The sequence below is a fragment of the Trachemys scripta genome, chromosome 1, assembly GCF_013100865.1.
Source record: "Trachemys scripta elegans isolate TJP31775 chromosome 1, CAS_Tse_1.0, whole genome shotgun sequence".
Lineage (NCBI taxonomy): Eukaryota > Metazoa > Chordata > Testudines > Emydidae > Trachemys > Trachemys scripta.
In genome coordinates, this window is record NC_048298.1 from 219909960 (window position 1) to 219933947 (window position 23988).

A 23988-nucleotide genomic window follows, 5' to 3' on the forward strand; every position below is an offset into this window, starting at 1 on the left:
TCCCACCTTACTCATGCCCATTTTCTAACCCAATGAGAGTCTGTTTGAAGGTGAAAGTGCCTCCTTGCACTTTCTTCCCATCCTGAACAAATCAAGAAGTGGGTCTGTGACCTGAGACATATATAGCACAGAAAGGTAGGTAATTTTTAAAGCCTCTAACAAAAGTTATACAACAACTAGACAGTACAATAGATATTTAAATCAGTTTAGTCATGTATATTTCAATATGAATACATATATTCCTGTCAGGACAACACTACTCAAGAGAAGATAATGAGTTGGCGGAGGGAGATTATTGCTATACCAGTTTTGTAAGTGGAAAAAAAAAAGAAATAGGAAGAACTTTCCCAAAACTACTATATAATAGAGCAAGGAAATCTTTCAAAATAATTAGGTATGTTAATTATGTCAATGACATATTTTACTTGTGCCCTAATTGTAGGCATGATTTTTTGCTTTCCCCTGGTCTGATTCCTTTTCTACCTTCACATCTCTGTCCCTAAGCTACCAAGATTCTTACAAATGAAAAAAGCAGTTTTTCATAAGTGTGCTCCCATTAATTTTAAGAGGCGGGTAAATTAGTTTATTTGAGGAAAATAGTAATAATAATAATAATTTTACATTTGTGTGTTTATTTGTCCCTTAGCAAACAATATTAGATTTACACCTTGTACCCACAAATAGTTTTATGTCAATGTCTCACTGACTTTGAACTGGATGTAAAGAAGAAATAAAACTAAAGCACCCTATAAAACAGAATAAGAATTTAATATCCCATGCAGGGGAACTATTATTTTTAAAGACAAACAAGAAAGGTCAATAAATAGACTTTGCAATAATAAAACTATAGATTGCAAATATAGAACATAACTATACTGTACCCTCTAAAGCCAATACATTTATGCATTTCTCAGGAACTTGGGACTGAAAGTGATTCAGAAACAAACAAAAAGTCCCAGTCAAAAGTATTCTGTGGAAGGCACTATCTGGTTTGTTCAGGAGAGGGTTCAGCTTCAGACCCAGGATGTGGGTTCTTTTAGGCTCTCCTCACAAAGGAAGGGAAAGATGGAAACTTAACTTCACCTAGCAAAAGCAAGAGGATCTGGATCTGGTTCAAGGGGTTGTAAGATAGAATGATACAGGGTGTCTCACTGTTTGGCCTCTTTCTGTATGAGTGCAATGTTATGTGCTTTTTCAAGCCCTGACACCTGCATATTTGTGTAGTTGATTCTAATACCTTTGCCTACAATTGTTAGTGCTTGAAAACCTATGCACAGTGGTGTTTGAACTCATGCAGAAGGAGGCTACAAGCAGGCCTTTCTGAAAGCCAGCCCATAATGAATATGTGTATTTTCCAACACATGGTTAAAAAAGAGTTAGGGTTAAACCTGTTTTAATGGATTCCAGGTAACTAGCTAACAATGCTAATAATGTGCATATAATTTTTTTAATGTTTCTGGGATACTCCAATTCAAGAGGCATCTAGACATATGGACTGATTTTTTTGATATCTTTTTTGATGTTACCATAAACAGTGTACTGAACTTGATATTAGAAGAACTCTTCTGGAGTTACTTTGGTGAGAGTCCAAATCAGTTTATCATACTTAGGGCCAGACTTTAAGCTAGCCTTAAACAAGGTTCTGAAATAGGTATCTGATTGTCAAATTTATATGTATAAAACTGCAGCCACTCTTTTGAGGATGAGTTTTGAAAGTGTGGTCCTAATTAGAACATAAGAAAAGCCATACTGGGCCAGACCAACGGCCCATCTATCCCAGTATCCTGTCTCCAACAGTGGCTAGTACCAGAGCTTTAGGGGAGAGTACAGAACTTGGCAGTTGGAATGATTCATCCCTGTCTTCCCCTCCCAGCTTCTGGCAGTCAAAGATTTAGGGTCATCCTGAGCATGGGGTTGCATCTCTGACCATCTTAGCTAATTGTCATTGATGGACCTATCCTCCATGAACTTACCTAATTCTTTTTTGATCCCAGTTATACCTTTTAGCCGTAAGAACATCCTACGATAATAAGTTCCATAGGTCATAGGCGCCGACTCCGTGGGTGCTCCAGCCCTGCTAAGCACCCCCAAGGAAAAAATTAATGGGTGCTTAGCACCCACCGGCAACCAGCTCCCTCCTGCCCCTCCCCCCCCCGAGCCTTCTGCCTGCCAGCAGCCTCACTAATCAGTGCTTCCCCCTCGCTCCCAGCGCCTCACGCCTGCTGCGATCAGCTTTTCAGTGGCATGCAGGAGGCGCTGGAGGGGAGGGAGAAGAGCAAGGGCCGGACCTCTCAGGGAAAAGAGCAGGAAGAGGCAGGGCAAGAGTCAAGTGGGGGCAGGGTGGGAGTTTGGGGGAAGGGGTGGAGTGGGGGCGGGATGGGGGCAGGAAGAGACGGGGTGGGGAAGGGGCTTGAGGAAGGGGTGGAATGGAGGTGGGGCGGGGATGGGGACTTGGGGAAAGGGTGGAGTGGGGGCGGGGCCTGGGGCAGGGCTGGGGGGCTTGAGAACTCCGCAGCAGATTAGAAAGTCGGTGCCACTGCCATAAGTTAATTGTGCATTGTATGAAAAAGTATGTCCTTTTGTTTCTATTAAACCAGCTGCCTATTAATTTCATTGGGTGATCCCTGCTTGTGTTATGTGAATGGGGAAATACACTTTCTTATTCACTTTCTCTACACCATTCATGTTTTTATATAACTCTATCATATCCCCCCTTAGTTATCTTCATTTCTAAGATGAACAACCTAATCTTTTTATTCTCTCCTTGTATGGAAGCCATTCCATAACTTCATTGTCTTTGTTTCCCTTCTCTGAATCTTTTCCAGTTCCACTATATCCTTTTTGAAATGGGGTGACCAGAACTGCATATAGTATTCAAGGTGTGGGCGCACCACAGATTTATATAGGAGCATTATGATATTTTCTGTCTTATTCTTTGTCCCTTTCCTAATGGTTCTGAACCTGTTTGACCACTGCTGCACACTAAGCTGAAGTTTTCTTATGTCTAAAATCGTAAGAGCTTCCAGATTACTTTATGTACTGCAGGATTTTCATCAAGATTCAGGTTAGACAATGTTCTGCAGAAGGCCTTGGCCACAGGCTCCTATTCATGGTATTATCTTCATTCAGTGCTGAAAAAGGAACTGACCTTTTATATATCAGTTTTCCCTACATACCTTAAGATATCACCAATTTCTTCCTCTGGCCCTGTTTTATCCCTATCTGTGGCCTGCTGCTGTTGCATCTTACATTGATCATGTAAGTCATCCTGGCTCTAGTCCAGCACAAGGGTCACAGTCTGGATTCAACAACAAATGTGAGTTTTGCATTATTTTTTATTAGGAAAACTCAGTGGTTTGGGTAAATGTGTTAATATTAGTTTCATGTGGAAGGGAAGATATCACTGATAGTCTTTTCACTGCACAGAATTCCTCCTTCAGGCTAGATGTGGAGTTCAGTAAATGGCAGATACCAGAAAATATAGTACCCAATAGCAGTGGTCATCATCAACAGTGAGCATCTTGAGTGTTTGCCCTGTATTCTCCATAAAAGAACAATACTTCTCTATTGCTATTCTAAGCTACTGTTGATTGAGTTAGATTTCTGCTGTTCATATAATCGAACACTGTTTCAGAAATGCCTGGGAATTTCTTGAGGCCTGTGACACAAGATGCCTTACAAAGTTCTTAGTGTGTTGTCCTCTAAACACACAGTCCTCTATAAAAAGAATGCTCCAGCCATCCGGAATGATCAGAGTAACCTCACATGTAAATGTGACCTTCTCATTACTTCACAGAGTCACAATGTCTGTGTCCAACTGTCAGTCACAGAAGCACATTCTTTCACTTGATTGAATCCTGAATAGAAGCAAGAAATTTTAAATTTCTCCTTTATATCCCCTCCCCAACTCTCCCACTCCCTTCCACCTCCTCAAGATAACCTTTTTTGAATAATTTTATGAAAAATAGCTGCTGGTTTTGGCCTCAAAGTAAAATGTTATTTATGCAACAGCTAGGCATGCAGAGTGTTCTAATTACCATCTCACTAAAGGGCATTTAAGATATGCAAATGTAAGTTTCCCTTCCTGTTTTACTGATTTCTGTTTACTGCAAGTGATGTTTGCTTTAACCTTGCACCTGTGCTGTAACTGATCTTATTCTTGTACTGAGCTGGCCCATCTGTCATAGTAGTAAATTAATATAAATATGAATTAAGAAAAAAGATTAGGTTCACATGCTTCTCCTGATTGTGTCTAATATGAACCTTAAAATCCTAGAGAATAGCTGAAAAATTAGCTGAGTTGCTTATTTGGGGAGTAGTTAGAAACATGATAGCCTAGTACTCATTTTCCCTAATGGAACTAAGAGAACAAGAGGAAATATAATTTCCCTGGACAGCCTACTTAATACTTTGTAAGATTCTCCTTCCCTGTTTATTTGAATTGGCATATGCCCTCATAGTAAAACCAGCTATGATTAATAATTGCTACTGAAACCTTTGCAGACACTTCCAAGAAACTGAATGAAATATCAAAAAAGAACAGAGAACCCATGTAGTATTTAAAAAAAAAAAAAAAAAGCCTGCAGACGGTTAAAACAGTAGGACACCACATTTGCAAATACTGTTGCTGCTTAAAATGCATTTATTCAGTATTTCAATAAGTCTACTGGTAAATGGGTCACTTAAACACATTTTTCCTTGTTCCTAGTTTTATGTTCATCAAAGAGTAGGAAAAAAGAAAATGCAAATTACCTAAACAATAACCTACCAGACATCGTGACATATTAGTAAAGAAGTTGTTGTTCCTTTTATAATTTATTTTTCCCATCACTAACGTAAGTGCTAAATAGAAGCCCACCATTTTATATGTAAGGTACATGTGTCTGCCTTTTTGTATAATGACTCATGAAAATTCCCATATTCCAGCCATCAGTGTAAACAGTCATATTAGTAGCAACTGTTCATCATTCAGCTATATCGATAATACTATACATTTTTTCAGCATGACTGTTTTTATTCTCACCCCCTTTAATCAGCCACACTTAACCTTATGAAACTTTCATCTTTCAGGCTGACATTTTCCTCCTTAGTCACTACTTAAATTTGAATTTTGTTTACAAGTTTGAGCAAAAATATATGTCCATTTTTGAAGATGAAGAAAGTGAAAATATACAATTGCCATCATAAAGAGACAATCGCTTTTTAAAAGTATATATATTTACAACTGGAAATCTGCAGCTGAAGATTTGGTCTGCAGGGCTAAAAACTGCTGTGTAGACATCTGTGCTCCAGCAACACTGCAATTTTACAGCCCCATAGCCAGAGCCCTGCAGTCCCGAGTCAGCTGACCCTGGCTAGCCATGGTGTTTCATTGCTGTGTAGACATACGCTAAGTGTCTAATCTAAAACCCATAGAAGACAATGGGAGTCTCTCCATTGATATAGTAGGCTTTGGACCAGGCCGTAAATGCACATATAAAGGAGGATGCATTGTGCGTACATACATAGTGTAACTGAGCACTTATCTTCACTGCATTTTTTTACTGAGTAATTTATGTTTTTCCTCTAACCGGACTCCCATCCACACACAAAAATCTCTAGCTTGACATGCTTTAAGCCTGAGCTAGCTGGCGTGTCGAAGGGGGTGAATTGGAGCTCAAGTGTTACTGACTCTGAGCTAGTAATATAGTTGGGATGCGTCAGTTCAAGTTACAACTACTAGTTCAACCCCTGGTTCTGTGTAACTCAGGTATTGTTTTGCAGTACATTCGCTCTGGTCTCACTCCAGCTAGGCTTGCTCAAGTGGTGTAACTGGAGTTAACTGTTGTAGCAAGCCCTTTGTGCCACAATGAACTGACTAATCTGTCTGTGAATTGTAGAGAGAAATGGGGGTAAGAAAAAGGGTTTTGCAGACCATGTGAGGTGTGAAAGGGCTGAGAGACATCTCTAGCTAATTTTATAAGCTATAGAGGCAGATTGACCAGTGGTCCTTGTAAAGGACTATGGGCAGGTTTACTCTATAGAATTACTTCAGTATAACTAAGTCACTCAGGGGTGTGAAAAACCCTCCTCTCCCCCCCAGCAATGTAGTTATACCGACCTAAGCGCCAGTGTCGACAGCGCTATGTTGGCTCTCTCCCATCAGCATAGAATGTCTTCATTAAAGCACTACAGCAGTGCAACTGCATCAGTGCAGCATTTTAAGTGTAGACCTGCCCTAAGGAAAAGGCTTCTACAGACATGTGAGGTTAGCATAGGTGGTTGCGAAGGGTCTTCTGTGGAACCTTGTAAAATCAGCAGAGCTGTTGGAGCTTCTCAAATGGAGGAAACTAGTTGTGGCTGTCCCTGACCTCCATTAGAGCAGGGGATGTGTTCCAGAGATGCTTAGGAACTCCAGCAATCAGAATCCCTTCCCTAGCTCTAGAGTACCTGAGGTGTCAGGAATGGGGCTTCCACCTGCAGCCATCCTAAAGTGTACTAGAGGGACCCTTGCTCTGGTGCAGCACACCCTTGTAGCTCCAAGCACCTGAAGGCGTTTGGCTTCCTAAGTCTTGCGAGACCCGGGGTTCTGCTCCTAAAGTATCTCTCTCCAAGTGTGTGCAGAGAGTTGGTGGTGTGAGAGGTATTCTGATGGTATCTAACCACATAGTTCCAGATTATGGAATTTACATGTGACATTTGTAAGTTTTTGAATCTCATCAGTTTGGTCCATGAAAGAAATTCCATGTCAGTTCAATCTATGGAGTGTGAGTATAATATGTAGGACTGTCAAGCGATTAAAAAATTAATCGTGATTAGTCGTGCGATTAAAAAATTTAATCACAAATAATTGCACAATTAATCACACTGTTAAACAATAATAGAATACCATTTATTTAAATATGTTTGGATGTTTTCTACATTTTCAAGTATATTGATTTCAAATATAACACAGAATACAAAATATACAGTGCTCACTTTATATTTATTTTTATTACAAATATTTGCCCTGTAAAAAACAAAAGAAATAGTATTTTTCAATTTGCCTAGTGCAAGTACTGTAGTGCAATCTCTTTATCATGAAAGTTGAACTTACAAATGTACAATTATATATGAAAACTGCATTCAAAAATAAAACAATGTAAAACCTTAGTGCCTACAAGTCCACTCAGTCCTATTTCTTGTTCAGCCAATCACTCAGACAAACCAGTTTGCAGGAGATAATGCTGCCCGCTTCTTGTACACAATATTACCTGTAAGTGAGAACAGGTGTTCTCATGGCACTCTTGTAGCCAGCGTCACAAGATATTTACATGCCAGATGCGCTAAAGATCCCTTCATGCATCAATGCCGATGACGGGTTTTGCTAGATAACAGTCCAAAGCAGTGCGGACCGACACATGTTCATTTTCATCATCTGAATCAGATGCCACCAGCAGAAGGTTGATTTTCTTTTTTAGTGGTTCAGGTTCTGTAGTTTCCACATCAGAGTGTTGCTCTTTTAAGACTTCTGAAAGCATGCTTCACACCTCATCCCTCTCAGATTTTAGAAGGCACTTCAGATTCTTAAATCTTGGGTCGAGTGCTGTAGCTGTCTTTAGAAATCTCACATTGGTACCTTCTTTGCATTTTGTCAAATCTGCAGCGAAAGTGTTCTTAAAATGAACATGTGCCGAGTCATCATCTGAGACTACTAACGTGAAATATATGGCAGAATGCGAGTAAAACAGAGCAGGAGACGTACAATTCTCCCCCCAAGGAGTTCAATCACAAATTTAATGAACGCATTATTTTTTTAACGAACATCATCAGCATGGAAGCATGTCCTCTGGAGTGGTGGCTGAAGCCTGAAGGGGCATTTGAATGTTTAGCATATCTGGCACGTAAAAACCTTGCAATGATGGCTACAAAAGTCCCATGCAAATGCCTGTTCTCACTTTCTGGTGACATTGTAAATAAGAAGCAGGCAACAGTATCTCCCATAAATATAAACAAACTTGTTTGTCTTAGCAATTGGCTGAATGAGAATTAGGACTGAATGGACTTGTAGGCACTAATGTTTTGCATTGTTTTGTTTTGAGTGCAGTTATGTAACAAAAAAAATCTACATTTGTAAGTTACACTTTCACAATAAAGAGATTGACTATAATACTTGTATGAGGTGAATTGAAAAATACTGTTTCTTTTGTTTATCATTTTTTGCAGTTCAAATATTTGTAATAAAAAATAATATAAAGTGAGCACTGTGCACTTTGTATTCTGTGTTGTAACTGAAATCAATATATTTGAAAATTTAGAAAAACATCAAAAATATTTAATAAATTTCAATTGGTATTCTATTGTTTAATAGTGTGATTAAAACTGCGATTTTAATTTTTTTGAGTTAATACCGTGAGTTAACTGTGATTAATCGACAGCCCTAATAATATGCAATCTACAAGAAGCACCAATATAGAACTGGAGTCATATTCTGCACTGAATGTTATTTCAGTGTCATTTTATGATAAATACAGTAGTCACTTGTAACAGTCCTAGCTGGTGTGAACAAAGTCCCGGTTAACTGTAGTAAAGACCACTTCTGAAAGAGTTATAACCTTCTCACAAAGCACAGATTGGAAAAAAGCCCTCCTTGTCATAGCTGCTATCTGGACATCCATCCAGATTCCAAACTTCAGTAACAATATTTTGGCAGAACCTGTTAACTGAAGGGGAGAGAGACTCTCTCTGCCATTTTCTCTTCAGCCTACTCAGGGTTACTTCAGGAAGGCTGCTTGCATCTTGGGGTTCAACACAAAAGGTTAACTCCTTTTTTTTTTCTTTTACAATCTAAACCTTGCAAATAGCAAGAGCTTGAGAGTCAAAAGATCCATCAGAAAGCACAGAAGAGGTCTCCTCTACCTCAGAAAAAGTTTCTCCTTTTTATTTTTGGTGGAAAAATCTGCTAATCCTTCTTCTCTTGAATAAGACAGGCTAAATACTCCTGTCCCCATGACTTCATTTGGCATTTATTTTAATGAGGACATGGTTTTCTGATATATCCCCAAAGGTTTTGAAATAGGTTTTATGCATGCTGGGAAAGGAAGCTGGCATTCTGCCACTAGTTTCCCCAGTAGAGAGGTTAATACTAATTTAATTCTATCTACGCCTTAATATGATGGCAGTATCCATAAGGGGGTGCCTTCTCCAGTGAGAAAGATTTAACCAAGTCAGAATCTGCTTTGAGCAGGCCAAGAGGTAGGCTAAAGGTAAGAGCAGTAACAAAAAATGCAGACTGTAATTGGATGCTTTTCTCTTCAGTCTCTTTATTATCTGTGACTCTTAAAATCTAGGAAATGCAGCAAATAAGGTAAAATATATAACAGAAAAAATTGAGGAAACACCAGATATCTAATTCTTGTTCTTCTAGCTCTTTCAAAAAAGAGAGTGAATTATTTGATACTACATTAGTAAGATCTCAGTTTAAAAAAAGTACTTTAATAGATGCTTCAGGCCCATTGGCCTCAGTGGGTTTAAGCATGCATTCAAGTGCTTTGCAGATTCAAGATGAATGTTTTTGATATGATTATCAAAAGTACAATCCATATTATAGCATGTAAGAAATATTCTGAAAAGTTTATTATAGTTTTTTTTTCCAAAAAGGATGGAACTTTCTCACCATTCTTCTTCCAAATGAGAAATTTCTTAATTAGCAGACAACATATGTATATAAATTACAAAATCCCCAAGTCTAATTTTCTCCCTTGTCACATTGGTGATATAGCAGTATCATAACTGGCCATATATATCTATAATGAAAGGATTTTTTTTTTATTCTTATGCCTGTGCCTCAGATGTGATCTCTAGTAGAGATTGGCTTAAGCCCTGAAGCACAAGATTTAGTATCCCTTCCAAAATGTGTGTTATTAATTATAAGAACTTTTGGATATTCTTGGTATCTATATAACTACCCAATCCCTTTTTTAATCTTGTTAAGATTTAAGCCATTTATGATGGGTGCAAAAATATAACAGACAGTTGTCTATTGTATAGAGATTGGAGTGCTCCTGCTATATAATACTCATGTTTGTATTAACCTAGGGTCCTAACTGAAAGTCCTTACTTTCATCCTTACTAGGATGTTTACCTCACTTTCTCAGAAAAAATGTGTGCGCATTAGGGCCTCTTGTTTGATGGTTTGTTTTTTGTTGCTGGTAGTTTGTTTCCTTGTTGAAATTATTAACTGCATATGTGGTGTCAAAGAATGAAATGCAGTGTTTTATTTTTTTATTTTCTTCTAGCCATCTGGTTTACTGCCAAAGTCAAAACTGTCTTAAGGCAACACTGTCAACAATATTCCTCTCTGAGACATGTCATAGCAGCTGTACTGAACACTGCATTCAGAACAAGATGGAGTGAGGGGGAAAGAATGTAGAAACTGCCAACCAAAAGCTGTATAATCACATCTCTTTGTTGGAGGGATACTGACATTGCAATATTCATGCAAAACACTGAAGAACTTGGCTACTTTCATATCTCTGCATTTAGCACATAGAATCATAGGACTGGAAGGGACCTCAAGAGGTCTTCTAGTCCAGTCCCCTGCATGGGTGGGCCTAGGCAGTGAATAGTTTATGCCATCGCTATGCACCACAGTTGTTAATTCCATTCTGTATGTAACCTCCGTAAGCCTTTATCATTCAGTAAAAAATTTGCCATGCTGCTGACAATAGATGTCAGTAGCAAGTAAAGCAGAAGGAAGAACTGGTGCATTTATTTCCTGTAACATTAAAGCCATCATAATTATGGGTTATTTGCCTGGCTTCTTTGGTAATTAAGAGTTTTAATTGCCTCTAGTTCCAGGGAATTAGTTAAGCTTTTCCATTATGCATATTACCTTCCATAATCATCTGCTTCTCTCATACACAAGCTTAGTGACATCATGGAAGCCAATAAGGCAAGCCAGACTAGTGAAGTATGTTTCTATGTATAGTATGGATTAAAAAATGTTTGTTTTGTTCTACATTTAAGCTTACTCTTTAAAAAGGCAGTGTGTGTCAGATTTGTGCTTTTTCTGCTTTCAGAATGCATTGAGAGCTTAGAGACATGGATATATGCCACAAACTAAGTATACTGTTAACAACCAAACCCACAGGCGGGACTGTGCTCCACGTTTTGACAGCAGTTGTTCCATGCTTCACAACATTAGCCAGACATTTCTTTATACATAATGATAATGATCAACAGATTGAAAATATTAGTCCTCAAACTGCAATGAAAAACAAATTAAGAAAATTTCGTGAACATATGAAGGAAGACTAACATAAGAAGTTAGAGAGCACTTCCATTGCCCACTGGAAGTCATTAATTAAGTCATGCCTCATCAAATCTCTAAGACAGAAAGCATCTTTTACTTTCCCTTGACTGAGTCCAAATGGTTGCTGACATATTGATGGACAAGGAGTTAGTATTTTAAAAAGAAAGCAGGACAAAAGGGTTTTGTTTGACCTGGGTAGATTGATTTATGTCACAGTGATTTAAATCTCCAATTTTAATCATTATTTAAATCAGCAAGCAGGAAACTTTGATTTAAATCACCAGTTTTAACTAAAAGGTACAAATACAAAACATGGTTATTTTCCTAAAGAAAGGTTGATTCTCACTGGTTCGTAACTTTAACAGGGCTGAGCAGTCCCTCATGGCCAGTTTTCTTTGCAACAGCCTCCTTCTTCAGGGCCTCCATGTGGGGCTGGATGCATGGTACCAGGAACAAAGTCACTGACTGTCGGAGCATTGGTATGAGTCGCCACGCCATGGGTTCCCTCATCTGGGGAGGTCTTCCCGGCAACCATGCTGATCCAGCTCCCGTTCCAGGTCTCAGTATTGATCAGGAAGCAGGAGGCCTGGTACCCCTGGAACCTCTGTGGTTTTACCCAGCCCAGGCAAGTGCCCAGATCAGTGACAGGGACCTTGGACAAACCGTTAGCCACAGTGTCTCGCCCCCCTCTGGATACAGTCATCCTGTGAGAGGAAACCCCTTAGGTCCACCTGGACCCCTAGGACTACCACCGGAGGCGGTGGAGCCCACAGTACTAGCCTCGTTCTCCTTGTCCCCTGATGAGGCGATTACTGCCCCCCTTCCCAGTTCCACAAGATGACGCTAAGGCTTATCAGGAACTATTGAAACGTGTCGCCTCCAATTTGGGGATCCATGCTGAGGAGCTGGAGGAACCATTGGACTCCTTGTTCAATGTCCTCTGCTCTACAGTACCAGCTAAGGGGTATCTACAATTATTAACACCTTGTGGCATACGCCCTCCTCCCTGCCCCCTATTTCAAAAAAGGCAGAGTGAAAGTACTATGTGCCAGCGAAGGGTCATGAATGCTTATACATTCACACAGCCCCAAGCTCCCTGGTAGTTGTGGCCATTAACAAACGAGAAAGACAAGGCCAGCCGGGAGCAACCCCCAAAAATAAAGACTCCAAGGGGCTAGATCCGTTCGGGAGGAAAGTTTATTCTTCCTCCAGCTTCCAGTTGAGAGTCGCCAACCACCAAGCTCTCCTTGGAAGCTATGACTTCAATATGTGGCAAGCCATGGCCAAGTTCGAGGATAGATTTCACGAGGACACCAGAAAGGAGTTTTTGGCAATCCTGGAGGAGGGCATTGACATTCCGCAAGGTCTCCCTGGCCTCCATCATCCCCTCCCTGGATCCAGGAGACTGGTATGCTCCCCTCAACTTGAAGGACGCGTACTTTCATATAGCAATCTTCCAAGGACAGACACACTTCCTATGCTTCACAGTGGTATCAGACCACTACCCATTTGCGGTCCTCCCTTTCGGCCTAGTGACAGCACCGAGGGTGTTTCCCAAGTGCATATCAGTGGTAGCAGGTTACCTCAGGTATCTGAGTATTCAGATATATCTGTATCTCAATGACTGGCTGGTCAAAGGCCGCTCCAGGTCTCAAGTCCAATGGGATATCGCATACTACAGATCACATGCTGGTCCCTGAGCCTGTTGGTGGATGACAAGAAGTAAACGTTAGTTCCGGTGCAAAGGATAGAGTTCATCAGAATGGTGCTCGACTCCACCTGCACAAGAGCTTTCCTGCCTCAAAACAGGTTCCGGATGATGGTAGACCTCCGCGTCCCTCTGACCACAGCCCAGGTATGCCTCCGATTGCTCGGTCACATGGCAGCCTGTACATATGTCATCCACCATGCAAGACTCAGCATGCGACTTCTCCAGCAGTGGCTGTCGATGGTCTATTCCCAGTCCAGAGATCATCTGGACAAGGTCGCCATCGTCCAGCCAGAGATACTTACCTCTCTGCAATGGTGGACCGACTCCAAGGCAGCCCTAGGCGGAGTCCCATTCAACATTCCACGCCCATCAGTCGAACTGAGGTGAGATGCCTGGGACCTTGGCTGGGGCGTGCATCAAGGTGCATTGCAGACCCAAGGTATGTGGTCACCAGAGGAACTGACATTGCACATAAATGTCAGAGAGCTCAGAGCAGTGTGCCTGGCCTGCAGAGTCTTCCTGCCACATCTGTCAGGCAAAGTGGTTAGGGTGTTGACAGACAATACGGCCTCTATGTTCTACATCTACAGGCAAGGGGGAGTGCGCTCGTTGGCTCTCTGTCAAGAGGCGCTCCGTCTATGGGATTTCTGCATCAAGCACGCAATCCATCTTGGAGGCCTGTCATCTTCCCGGTGTCAGGAATGTGCTGGCAAATTGCCTCAGCAAGTCCTTTTCCTCTCACCACGAGTGGTCGCTCCATCCAGAGGTAGCCCACATGCTCTTCCAGAGGTGGGGAACTCCCCAGGTGGACTTGTTCGCCACCAGATAGAACAGGAAATGTCATCAGTTCTGTTCCCTGCAGGGGCTGGGCAAGGACTCTCTCCCCGATGCCTTCCTTCTATCATGGTCGGGGGTTCTGATGCCTGCGTTCCCGCTGATCCCGCTCATCAGCAGAGTCCTGTCAAAGATCAAGAGGGACAAGGCCAAAGTCATCATGATTGCCCCGGCGTGGCCGTGCCGGCATTGGTTTGGCACGCTAATGGACCTGGCAACGACCACCTCTTGACCCCTCCCAACCAGCCGGATCTGTTCTCACAAGACCATAGCCACCTCCTGCACCCCATCCTTACCTCCCTCCACCTCATGCCGTAGATGCGGTGTGGTTGAATGCAGAGGAACGGGCCTGCTCTAATGAGGTCCAACAAGTCCTCTTGGAAAGCAGGTAGCCATCCACTAGAGCAACCTACCTGGCCAAGTGAACGAGGTTCTCCCACTGAGCATCTGAGCATGTTATCTCTCTGTTGCACTCCTCCTTACAATCCATCCTGGAGTACCTGCTCCATCTTAAGAACCAGGGACTGGCCCTCTCTTCCATCAGGATGCACCTGATGGCTATCTCCGCATTTCACCCGCCGTTCCAGAGTCAGACTGTGTTCTCCCATGACATGTTGGTCAGATTCCAGAGAGGCCTCGAGAGACTCTTCCCGCCGGTTCGGGCTCCTGTCCCACAGTGGGACCTTAACTTGGTTCTCTCTAGGCTCATGGGCCCACCCTTCAAACCTATGGGCTCCTGCTCCCTTTCCCACCTGTCATGGAAAGTCACTTTCCTTGTGGCAATAACATCGATGAGATGAGTGTCAGAGATCGAAGCCCTTGCATAGGAGCCACCATATACTGTGTTCTACAAGGACAGAGTTCAATTGTGAACCCATCCAGCCTTTCTGCCGAAGGTGGTGTCCTCCTACCATGTCAATCAGGACATCTTCCTCCTGGTGTTTTGCCACATGCCACTAGTGAGGAAAGGAGGCTGCACATGCTGGACATCAGACGTCCCCTGGCGTTTTACCTGGAGCGTACCAACCCCTTCTGCAGGTCAACCTAGCTTTTCATCCCTACAGCAGATAGGATGAAGGGCCTTCTAATGTCCTCGCAGAGAATTTCCAACTGGATAACCTCCTACATCTGGACCTGTTACCAGTTGGCAAAGGTCCCACCACTGCCGACTGTGAGGGCCCATTCGACCAGAGCTCAGGCATTCTCGGCGGCCTTCCTGGCATACATTCCCATCCTGGATATTGCAGAGCTGTGACGTGGTCTTCAGTTCACATGTTCACAGTGCATTACGCCATCACTCAGCAAACCAGAGATGATGCTGGGTTCAGCAGAGCTGTGCTGCAATCTATATGCCTATGAACTTCTACCCGCCTCCATTGGTACTGCTTGGGAGTCACCTAATAGTGAATGGACATGAGCAGGCACTAGAAGAAGAAAAGACAGTTACCTTTTCCGTAACTGGTGTTCTTCAAGTTGTGTTGCTCATGTCCATTTCATGACCTGCCCTCCTTCCCCACTATCGGAGTTTCCGGCAAGAAGGAACTGAGAGTGAAGGGGGCTGGCAGAGCCCTCTATACCGTGACATGCACGTGCCACTGAGGGAAAAACTTCCATCACAGGTTCATGTGGCGAGCACACACATCTAATATGGAATGGACATGAGCAACACATCTCAAAGAACACCAGTTATAGAACAGGTGACTGTCTTTTTTTTAAACATTACGCCCTGCTCCATGATGTCAAGTCTGATGTGGCTCTTGGTTCTGCAGTTTTGAATTCTGGGGATACTGCTCGAAAGTCACGTGAAGTGGTGCAGCCATAGGAATACTAGTCAAAGAAGAAGTGGTTATTCACCTTCTGCTGTAACTGCAGTTCTTCGAGATGTGTCCCCTATGGATTCTCCACCACCCGCCCTCCTTCCTCTCTGCTTCAAATTGCTCCTTGGGGGATGTTTGGGTGAAGAAGGAGCTGAGAGTATATATATATATATATATATATATATATATATATATAGCCTTGGTATCCAGCCTGAAGAGGCATGGACACATATGCTTGCCAAACAGACGCTGCTAACAGAAAATCTCTGATCAAAGGGTCAAGAGCCGCATGCATACTTGAAGTGGAACACTCATAGGGGGACACATCTCGAAGAACCACAGTTACTGCACAAGTTGAATGACCTCTCCTCCCATCTAAACCCTTTCTGCATTAAAATAGAGATTATAATATCAATTTTAGAACATCTCTGCTGAGCAATAAACAGATATATGCAAATAACCTTTCTAGATGCACAAGATATGCACATATATTAATATCTGCTCCTAACGGTTTTCTAAAGCTTTCAAATAGTCTTAACTGTCTTGTTTACTAATACTGCTTATTCAGATAAATTATTGCTACAAATATATGATGAAACCCTGGCTTCACTGAAATCAGTGAGAGTTTTACCATTGACTTCAGTGGGGTCAGGATATGACTAATTGTGTTTCAGGTTTAAATATAGAACAAACTAACAACAGAATTCTTTTGAAACCACAGATATGGACATCCATTGATACAAATTATTTCATGTGGTGTGGCTTTATGTATCAGGCCCCAGTTAATGGTTTTCATTTCATTATGTCTCTAATTGAGATCTCCATTAAGCAGAAGACGCAGCATTTAAGTTCCTAAGCCATGCATTCATTTTTTGTTACTAAATTGTTTGCTATATTCTGAATGGAGCCCAGCTATCCAAAAACTGAAAACCATGAAAAAACACTTGTTTTAAGTACAAAACACATCTGAAAAGACATTAAGTGGCTCATGTATTTTGAATATCACTTGTTTACAATTTGTTATAAGCAGTAATATGGGCCAAAAACTGCAACAGTTCTTGAACCTAAGAGAGCTCACAGGTAAGCTGTGTTGACAGTTTTCTTCTCACTAAACTTCATCTAAGCATGTTGAATGTGCTCAGAACTCACTTGTGCTTATGTGTTTTGCAAGAAGCAGCAATCCCTTCTTTCCTGGAAAAAGAATATAACAACTACTTCTTAACAAGAACATAATTTATTGGACTTCTTCATGATGCTTAAAGACAGTGGGACAGATTTTCTTATCACAGTAAAAAAACTCTTCAGCTGAGGATCTGGTCCAACATTTTGTGGTGTTTGTTGTTTGAGAGAATACAATATAACTACAGTAGAACCTCAGAATTACAAACAGCTTGGGAATGGAGGTTGTTCGTAACTCTAAAATGTTTGTAACTCTGAACAAAAGTTCTTTCAAAAGTTTACAAATGAACATTGACTTAATACAGCTTTGAAACTTAACTATGCTGAAGACAAATGCTGCTTTTAACCATCTTAATTTAAATGAAACAAGCACAGAAAGTTTCCTTACCTTGTCAGCACTTTAAAAAAAAAAAAAAAAAACAACCTTTCCCTTTATTTTTTTAGTAGTTTACATTTAACACAGTACCGTACTGTATTTGCTTTTTTGTTTGGTTGGTTGATTTGGTTTTTTTGTTGACTGACTTCTGTAGTGCACAATCAGGCCCTATAGATACTTCATTTACTCAACTCAAGAAAGTGACTTTGCATGTGATCCTATATATAATGTGCCATCCTTTCTTGTGATAATACAAGTAATTACAACATTTTAACCTTTATGTCTTTATTTTCTCATTTTTCAGTGTCTTGTGTTTGAAGATTCTCCACTTGGAGTGAAAGCAGCATTGGCAGCTGGGATGCAAGTGGTTATGATTCCAGATGAAAATTTGAATCAAGATCTTACAAAGGAAGCAAATCTAGTGCTGAACTCTATGGAGGATTTTGAACCAGAACTGTTTGGTTTACCACCATATGACTAAGGACTAATATATTCCAACATGTTCTTAGTTGGAGATTGGGGGGTAGGGAATGAAAATTTAGAGTAAAAAATTACCTATTTTTCATTTTTCTTTCCAAAATAATACAGTGAAGTCTTTCATGATTTACTTTTAAATTCACTGGATACTCTTGATTTGTCTTCTTCAGTGCTAAGTGGAAGGAATGTTTCTTTTTGCCTATCCTTCACCTCTACTAGTCTTGTCATCTGCATAATGTCATGTACACTCAGTGCATCTGCAAAACTGCAAAGACAATCTGCTTCAAACATGTGGAGGTTTTTGCTCGGGTTTGCTTGAATAACAGACTGCTTAGAACAATGGTTCTCAATATAAGACTGTTGTCCCCTTATACCATTGTGCGGCATAGTTGCCACCACCTATCCTTTGCCTATCCCTTTGTCTTTCCTGTTCTTATCTTCTGGTTGGATTTTTTGGTTTTGGGTGTTTTACTTTCATGTTGTTCTTTTTTGTTCTCTTCTTTTGTGACTTCCCCTTTCTGGAATGGGGTGGAGGGGGAACCCACTGTCAGCTTCCTATGGCCATATGCTCAATGGCACTGAGCTCTGTGTAAGCCTCTGTAACTCTACTACTCCCTACTTATCCCCCCGTCTCATGTCACATCGCCTCTTCCCCATTCATTTTGCTCCCCCAACTATGCCAGCCTTGTCTGTCCATTTTCAGCTTCTCACATAAACCTTTCTGTGTTTTTTCCATTCTTTCATGCTGCCCCCTTTAGCCTTCATGAGCCTTCACAAAGCCCCCTATCATCTCCACAGTTAAATCCTTCTGAAGACTCTTTACATTTTTACAGAGAATTCTGTTGATTTAATACCAAAAGTAATATTTTTGTTTGTTTTGTAGCTTAATCTTATTTTGCCAAGCACCATCGTTGCTACCCTATATGTTATATTCATTCCTGCTAACCCGAGTCCGTTTCTGTCTATCTTTAGATTGTGAGCTGTTCAGGAAAGTGACTATATTTTCTTTTTGGAAAGTATCAAGCCCATTGTGAGTGCTACCATAAACAAACAAATAAGTATAATTTGTACGGTGGAACATATCCAGGGTTGTTAAAATTCTTGTTCCCTACTGCTCTTCTCCTCTGTGTCTTGACTTCCCTGTACTACTTTGCCCCAGCCCCTGGATTGGGAAACACTAGTTTAAAAGATCTTTACTCTTGTATGGAGATAATGATTGCATTCTAAGTTTGGGGGAAAAAATAACCTTTTAGCTGTGGTAAGTCCTAAATTACTCTCGTAATCACAGTAAAACTTCTTCCATGAAAATAGTGAATGTAAAAAATGTTGAAAATAAGAAACAGGTATTTTATTTCAGTGAATAATATCAGAAGTTTTCTTCTATTATGCCTGTGAAAATAAATTAAATGGTTGAATGATTAGAGTGCTGTTTGTTCATTTTTTTAATAAGTGAACTGTTAAGATAACAGAATGTAACTCAAACAAGAACTCAGAGGTGAAATATTTTTTCTAGCATTTCTGCAGCTCACTTTTAGTTTGTATTTGTTTTTAATAAAAAGCAAAAAATAAAAACATTGGAAGACTCGCTAAAATTCTTAAAGCTATCACATGGATTTTTTTTTTAATTGTGGTTTTCTACTAAGAAAAACAAATCCAAATGTGTTTACACTTTTTGAAAGCAAATTTAAAACAGTCTGTATCTCTGAGTACACTATTTAAATACCTTAAGAATATCCTATTGCAAACTATCAGTAGATTATTAATTGGATGGTATCAGAAAAATATTGTCAAGCACAATAATAGTAATAGTTTTTCATCTGCAATGCCTTTCCTCCAAGGATCTGAAAGTGCAGGTGGATGAATATTGTTTACTGTCATATTATTTTGCATATAATTTTGTATAACCCTGTGGTGAAGTTCTAGTGACTATTTATATTGTATCTACAATCCAACTGAAGTAATGTAAATTCTACCTCTTCTGTTGCCATTCAAGATAACAGAAATGCTATTGCACAGTTCCTTCATGGCTAATGTTGCATATCAGAAAGTGTTACCATACAGCAATAATTCTGAGCTTTCAAGTGTAAAACAGGTGCCTTTGGGGATCCCTTTAGTTCATAATTGCTGAATTCCAACTGGGAACTTATTAGGTAGAACAAGCTCTAATAAGTTGTAATTAGTAACTTTTTCAAAGTGCTGTATACATTTAATTGAACTTGGAGTTTAAAAAAAAAAAAATCAAGGCACATGTCACATTTACAAAGTTGTTCCAAAGGGCCTCTCACCAAAGCATTACAAATACGTTCTTAAGACATATACGCTTAGATAAATATTGGATATTTATGGCAAAACAAAAGTGCATTGGCAGTGCCACCGTGGGAAAATGGATATTCAATCAGGATGCAACCCCATGCTATTACCCAAAATGGTCACGGATGCAACCCCATGCTGTGGGTGTCCCTAAGCCTCGAACTGCCAGATGCTCAGACTGGACAACGGGATGGAACACTTCGTGATTGTCCTGTTCTGTTCATTCCCTCTGAAGCATCTGGTATTGGCCACTGTTGGAAGACAGGACATTGGGCTAGAAGAACCACTGGTCTGGCCAAGGCTGGCCATTTTTATGTTCTTATGAATGGATATAAATTCTGTTCCCTTCAATTCTGGTATAGTTAATGGTTTCATCTTTTACTGAGCAAATTAACATAGTCAGAAAACTCCCCTTAACCCAGCAGTAAATCCCATTCAATACAGCCATCTTTTATTACACTTAATCTCATAGACTCCTAGATTTTTAAGGCCAGAAGGAACCATCATGATCACCTAGTCTGACCTCCTACATGTTGCAGGCCACAGAACCGCACCCACCCACACCTATAATAGACCCCTAACCTCTGCTGAGTTACTGAAGCCCTCAAATAATGATTTAAAGACTTCAAGTTACAGAGAATCCACCATTTACACTAGTTTAAACCTGCAAGTGACTCTTGTCCCATGCTGCAGAGGAAGGGAAAAAACCTGCCAATCTGACTGGGCGGGAAATTCCTTCCCAACCCTAAATATGGTGATCATTTAGACTCTGAGCATGTGGGCAAGACCACCAGCCAGACACCTGGTAAAGAATTTACTGTAGTAAGTCAGAGCCCTCCCTATCTAGTGTCCCGTCAGCAGCCATTGGAGATATTTGCTTCCAGCAGTCACACATCAGCTACATATCATTGTAGGCAGTCTCATCATACCTCCATAGACTTATCAAGCTCATTCTTGAAGCCAGTTAGTTTTTTTTGTCCCCACTGCTCCCCTTGGAAGGCTGTTCCAGAACTTCACTCCTCTGCTGCTTACAAACCTTTGTCTAATTTCAAGCTTAAACTTGTTGGTGGACAGTTTATATCCATTTGTTCTTGTGTCCACATTGGTGCTTAAATAACTCCTCCCTTTCCCTAGTATTTATCCCTCTGATGTATTTATAGAGAGTAATCATATCTCCCCACAGCCTTCTTGTGGTTAGGCTAAACAAGCTATGCCCTTTGAATCTCCTCTCATAAGATAGGTTTTCCATTCTTCTGATCATCCTAGTAGTCCATCTCTGCACCTGTTCCAGTTTGAATTCATCTTTTTTAAACATGGGAGACCGGAATTGCACACAATATTCTAGATGAAATCTCACCAGTGCCTTGTATAAAGGTACTAACACTTCCCTGTCTCTTCTGGAAATACCTCGTCTGGTGCATTAGCTAGGATTGCATTAGCCTTTTTCACGGACACATCACATTGACTGCTCATAGTCATCCTGTGATCAACCAGTACACCCAGGTCTTTCTCCTACTGTGTCACTTCCAACTAAGTCCCCGGTTTATAGCAAAAATTGTTTTTGTTAGTCCCTAGGTGCATGACCTTGCACTTTGCACTATAAAATTTCATCCCATTTCTATTATTTCACTTTTCAAGTTCGTCCAGATCTTCTTATATGATATTCTGGTCCTCCTTTGTATTGGCAATACCTCCCAACTTTGTGTCACCTGCAAATGTTGTTAGCACTTTTTGTGCCATATTAGGCTTCTATCAAATGAGATAATTTCTCCTAACTGTAATCCTTCAAACTGGGCCAGACAAAGGATACCTCACTTCCTACTTAGTAATCATCAGGACAAATCCCAAAGAGATGTAGCCTCCTTGCAGGTCAAGCACCACCCGATCAATCTCTGGCTAGGTCCTTAAGACAATCTAGCTGGATGTTTGGTATGTGTCCTTCATTGGCAATTTTATCATGCCATCAAAGCATTTGGCAACCATGTGATCAGCAAGTGTAGTGGTTTTGGTTTTTCGGTTTTCTTTTTCTGCTTGAAGTCCTATTTGGATTGGACTGAAAAATCCACTCAGTTCCTGTCACCAGATCATTCTTCAGGTGAACATTCAGGACATTTGGGTACTTCATCGGAGTTTATATGGAGACTGGTGCTGGCAAAAGTTGATTCAACGTGCTTGGCCATTAATCTGTAATTCTTGATCACGCAGATAGCACCTGATTCAGAAAAACACTTAAGCATGTGCTCAAGTCCATTCCCATTCAGGGCAGCAGTTAATCACATGACTGATTTTTAAGCACATACTTAGTTTCATTGACTTAATGGGACTTAAGTATGTGCTTAAATGCTGTCCTAAATAGGATGATTTTCTTGAATTGGGGTCATACTGGTCTGGCCACAGACCCTCATTCTCAAATATGAGGGGCCCAGTCTTGCCATCCAACAAGGTAAACAGATGTAAAATATATCAAATAAGGGGAAACTAATAATTGTATATTTCATTAACATTCTGTGGTTAAGATACGTGTTTCTGTGAAATCAAGTGTTTCCAGTATTGTTCTGATTGAATGCTCTGGTAGCTTATGCCAAATATCCAGTAATGTGGCATCTTCAGTCTTGAATGACTAAATCCTAAACTTCATAGGTTCCACTCACTAAGGACAATACGCCTTGTCATTAAGGATTGAAATTGAAATCTGGACAGCAAGATGGGAAAGATACAACTGTATGAATAGGAAAATAACTCACTGGAGACTCTATATTCTTGGGGTCATAACATTCTTCCTACCCTGCAGGGATGCAGTGTCTTTTTGTTATGCGAGGAGCATCACTGGGATTCATCTTGCAGTAGAGAAAGAAATTTCAGGACTATAATTAGACCATTTAGGTTTCAAATAAAGGTTCAGACAGGAGATTCATAGAATTTATTTAGATGAAAATCATTGCATTGGAACGGTAATAATTTCAAAATGAAATTTGACTTTTATGAGGCTTTCTATTTTGATAATCATTTACAGAAGGCAAAAGCTGAGGGACTTGTTTCAAGATTGGATGTCGTTCTAAAAGATAAACGCTCTAGTTCAACCATAGAAATATAGGAATTGCCATTCTGGATCAGATCCGTGGTCCCATCTAGTCTAGTATCCTGTCTCTGACTGTGGCCTGTACCAGGTATATCAGAGGAAACTGCAAGAAATCTCATATTAAGATGTAGGATAATGTCCCACCACGTTAGGTCCATCCCATTCCCTTATTATTAGAGATTGATTTAAACTGTGAAGCATGAGGTTTAAAATCTCTTCCAAAATTTGTTGCCATTATAACTATGGATATTTGTTATCTATATAAAAGTTTGATTTCATTTTGAATGTTCCTATGTTTTGGCCTCAACAGTATCCTGTAACATTGACTTCAACAGTCCAATTATATGTTGAGTGAAAAGTATTTCGTTTGATTAGTTTTGAATTTGCTACCTTTTAATATCAATGACTGTCCCCTTGTTGTTGTGTATGGAACAGGGAGAACAGAATAGGATTATGCCATAGTTATTAACAGTGGAAGCAAGTGGAAAGAGTGGATCTGAGAGGGGACTAGAGAAATGCAGTTGTGGAGACTGCATGAGAAACACGACTGTCTTTAAGACATTTAGTTGAGTTTCCCTTTGCCTTCTCTCACTCCAGTTACTGCAGCTCTATTTTCTATGATCTTCCAAATGCAAGTATTCCCCACTCCAGCATATACAAAACATGAGATGGAGCCACCCATTTATGCAATCAAGACAAGTGGAGAGACTGGACAGGGAGGGAGTCCTTCAGGGTGTCAAAAACAGTATCTATAGTGTAAAAATGATAGAAAAATGAGAGCAGAGGAACAAGAAGAAAAAATATGAGGAGAGGGCTGAGAACTAAAATAAAAGGGACTCTCTTGGCTCAAAGAAATAGCTACTACCAAAGACAAAGAGAATGTGGTTTTAATAGAGAAGCACAAAATCACAATAGGAGGGAACCACAGACTTT

General features: G+C 40.5%; 1 protein-coding gene across 1 annotated transcript in view; it reads left to right on the forward strand.

Annotated features, from left to right (window-relative positions):
• PUDP (pseudouridine 5'-phosphatase) overlaps positions 1 to 18900 on the forward strand; it is a 139696-nt gene extending 120796 nt beyond the window's left edge. The window contains exon 4 of the mRNA XM_034757409.1: positions 17494 to 18900. Within this exon, the coding sequence (XP_034613300.1) occupies positions 17494 to 17670 (177 nt within the window). The 3' untranslated portion in view covers positions 17671 to 18900. The remainder of the gene's footprint in view (positions 1 to 17493) is intronic.
• The last annotated feature ends 5088 nt before the right edge of the window (positions 18901 to 23988 follow it).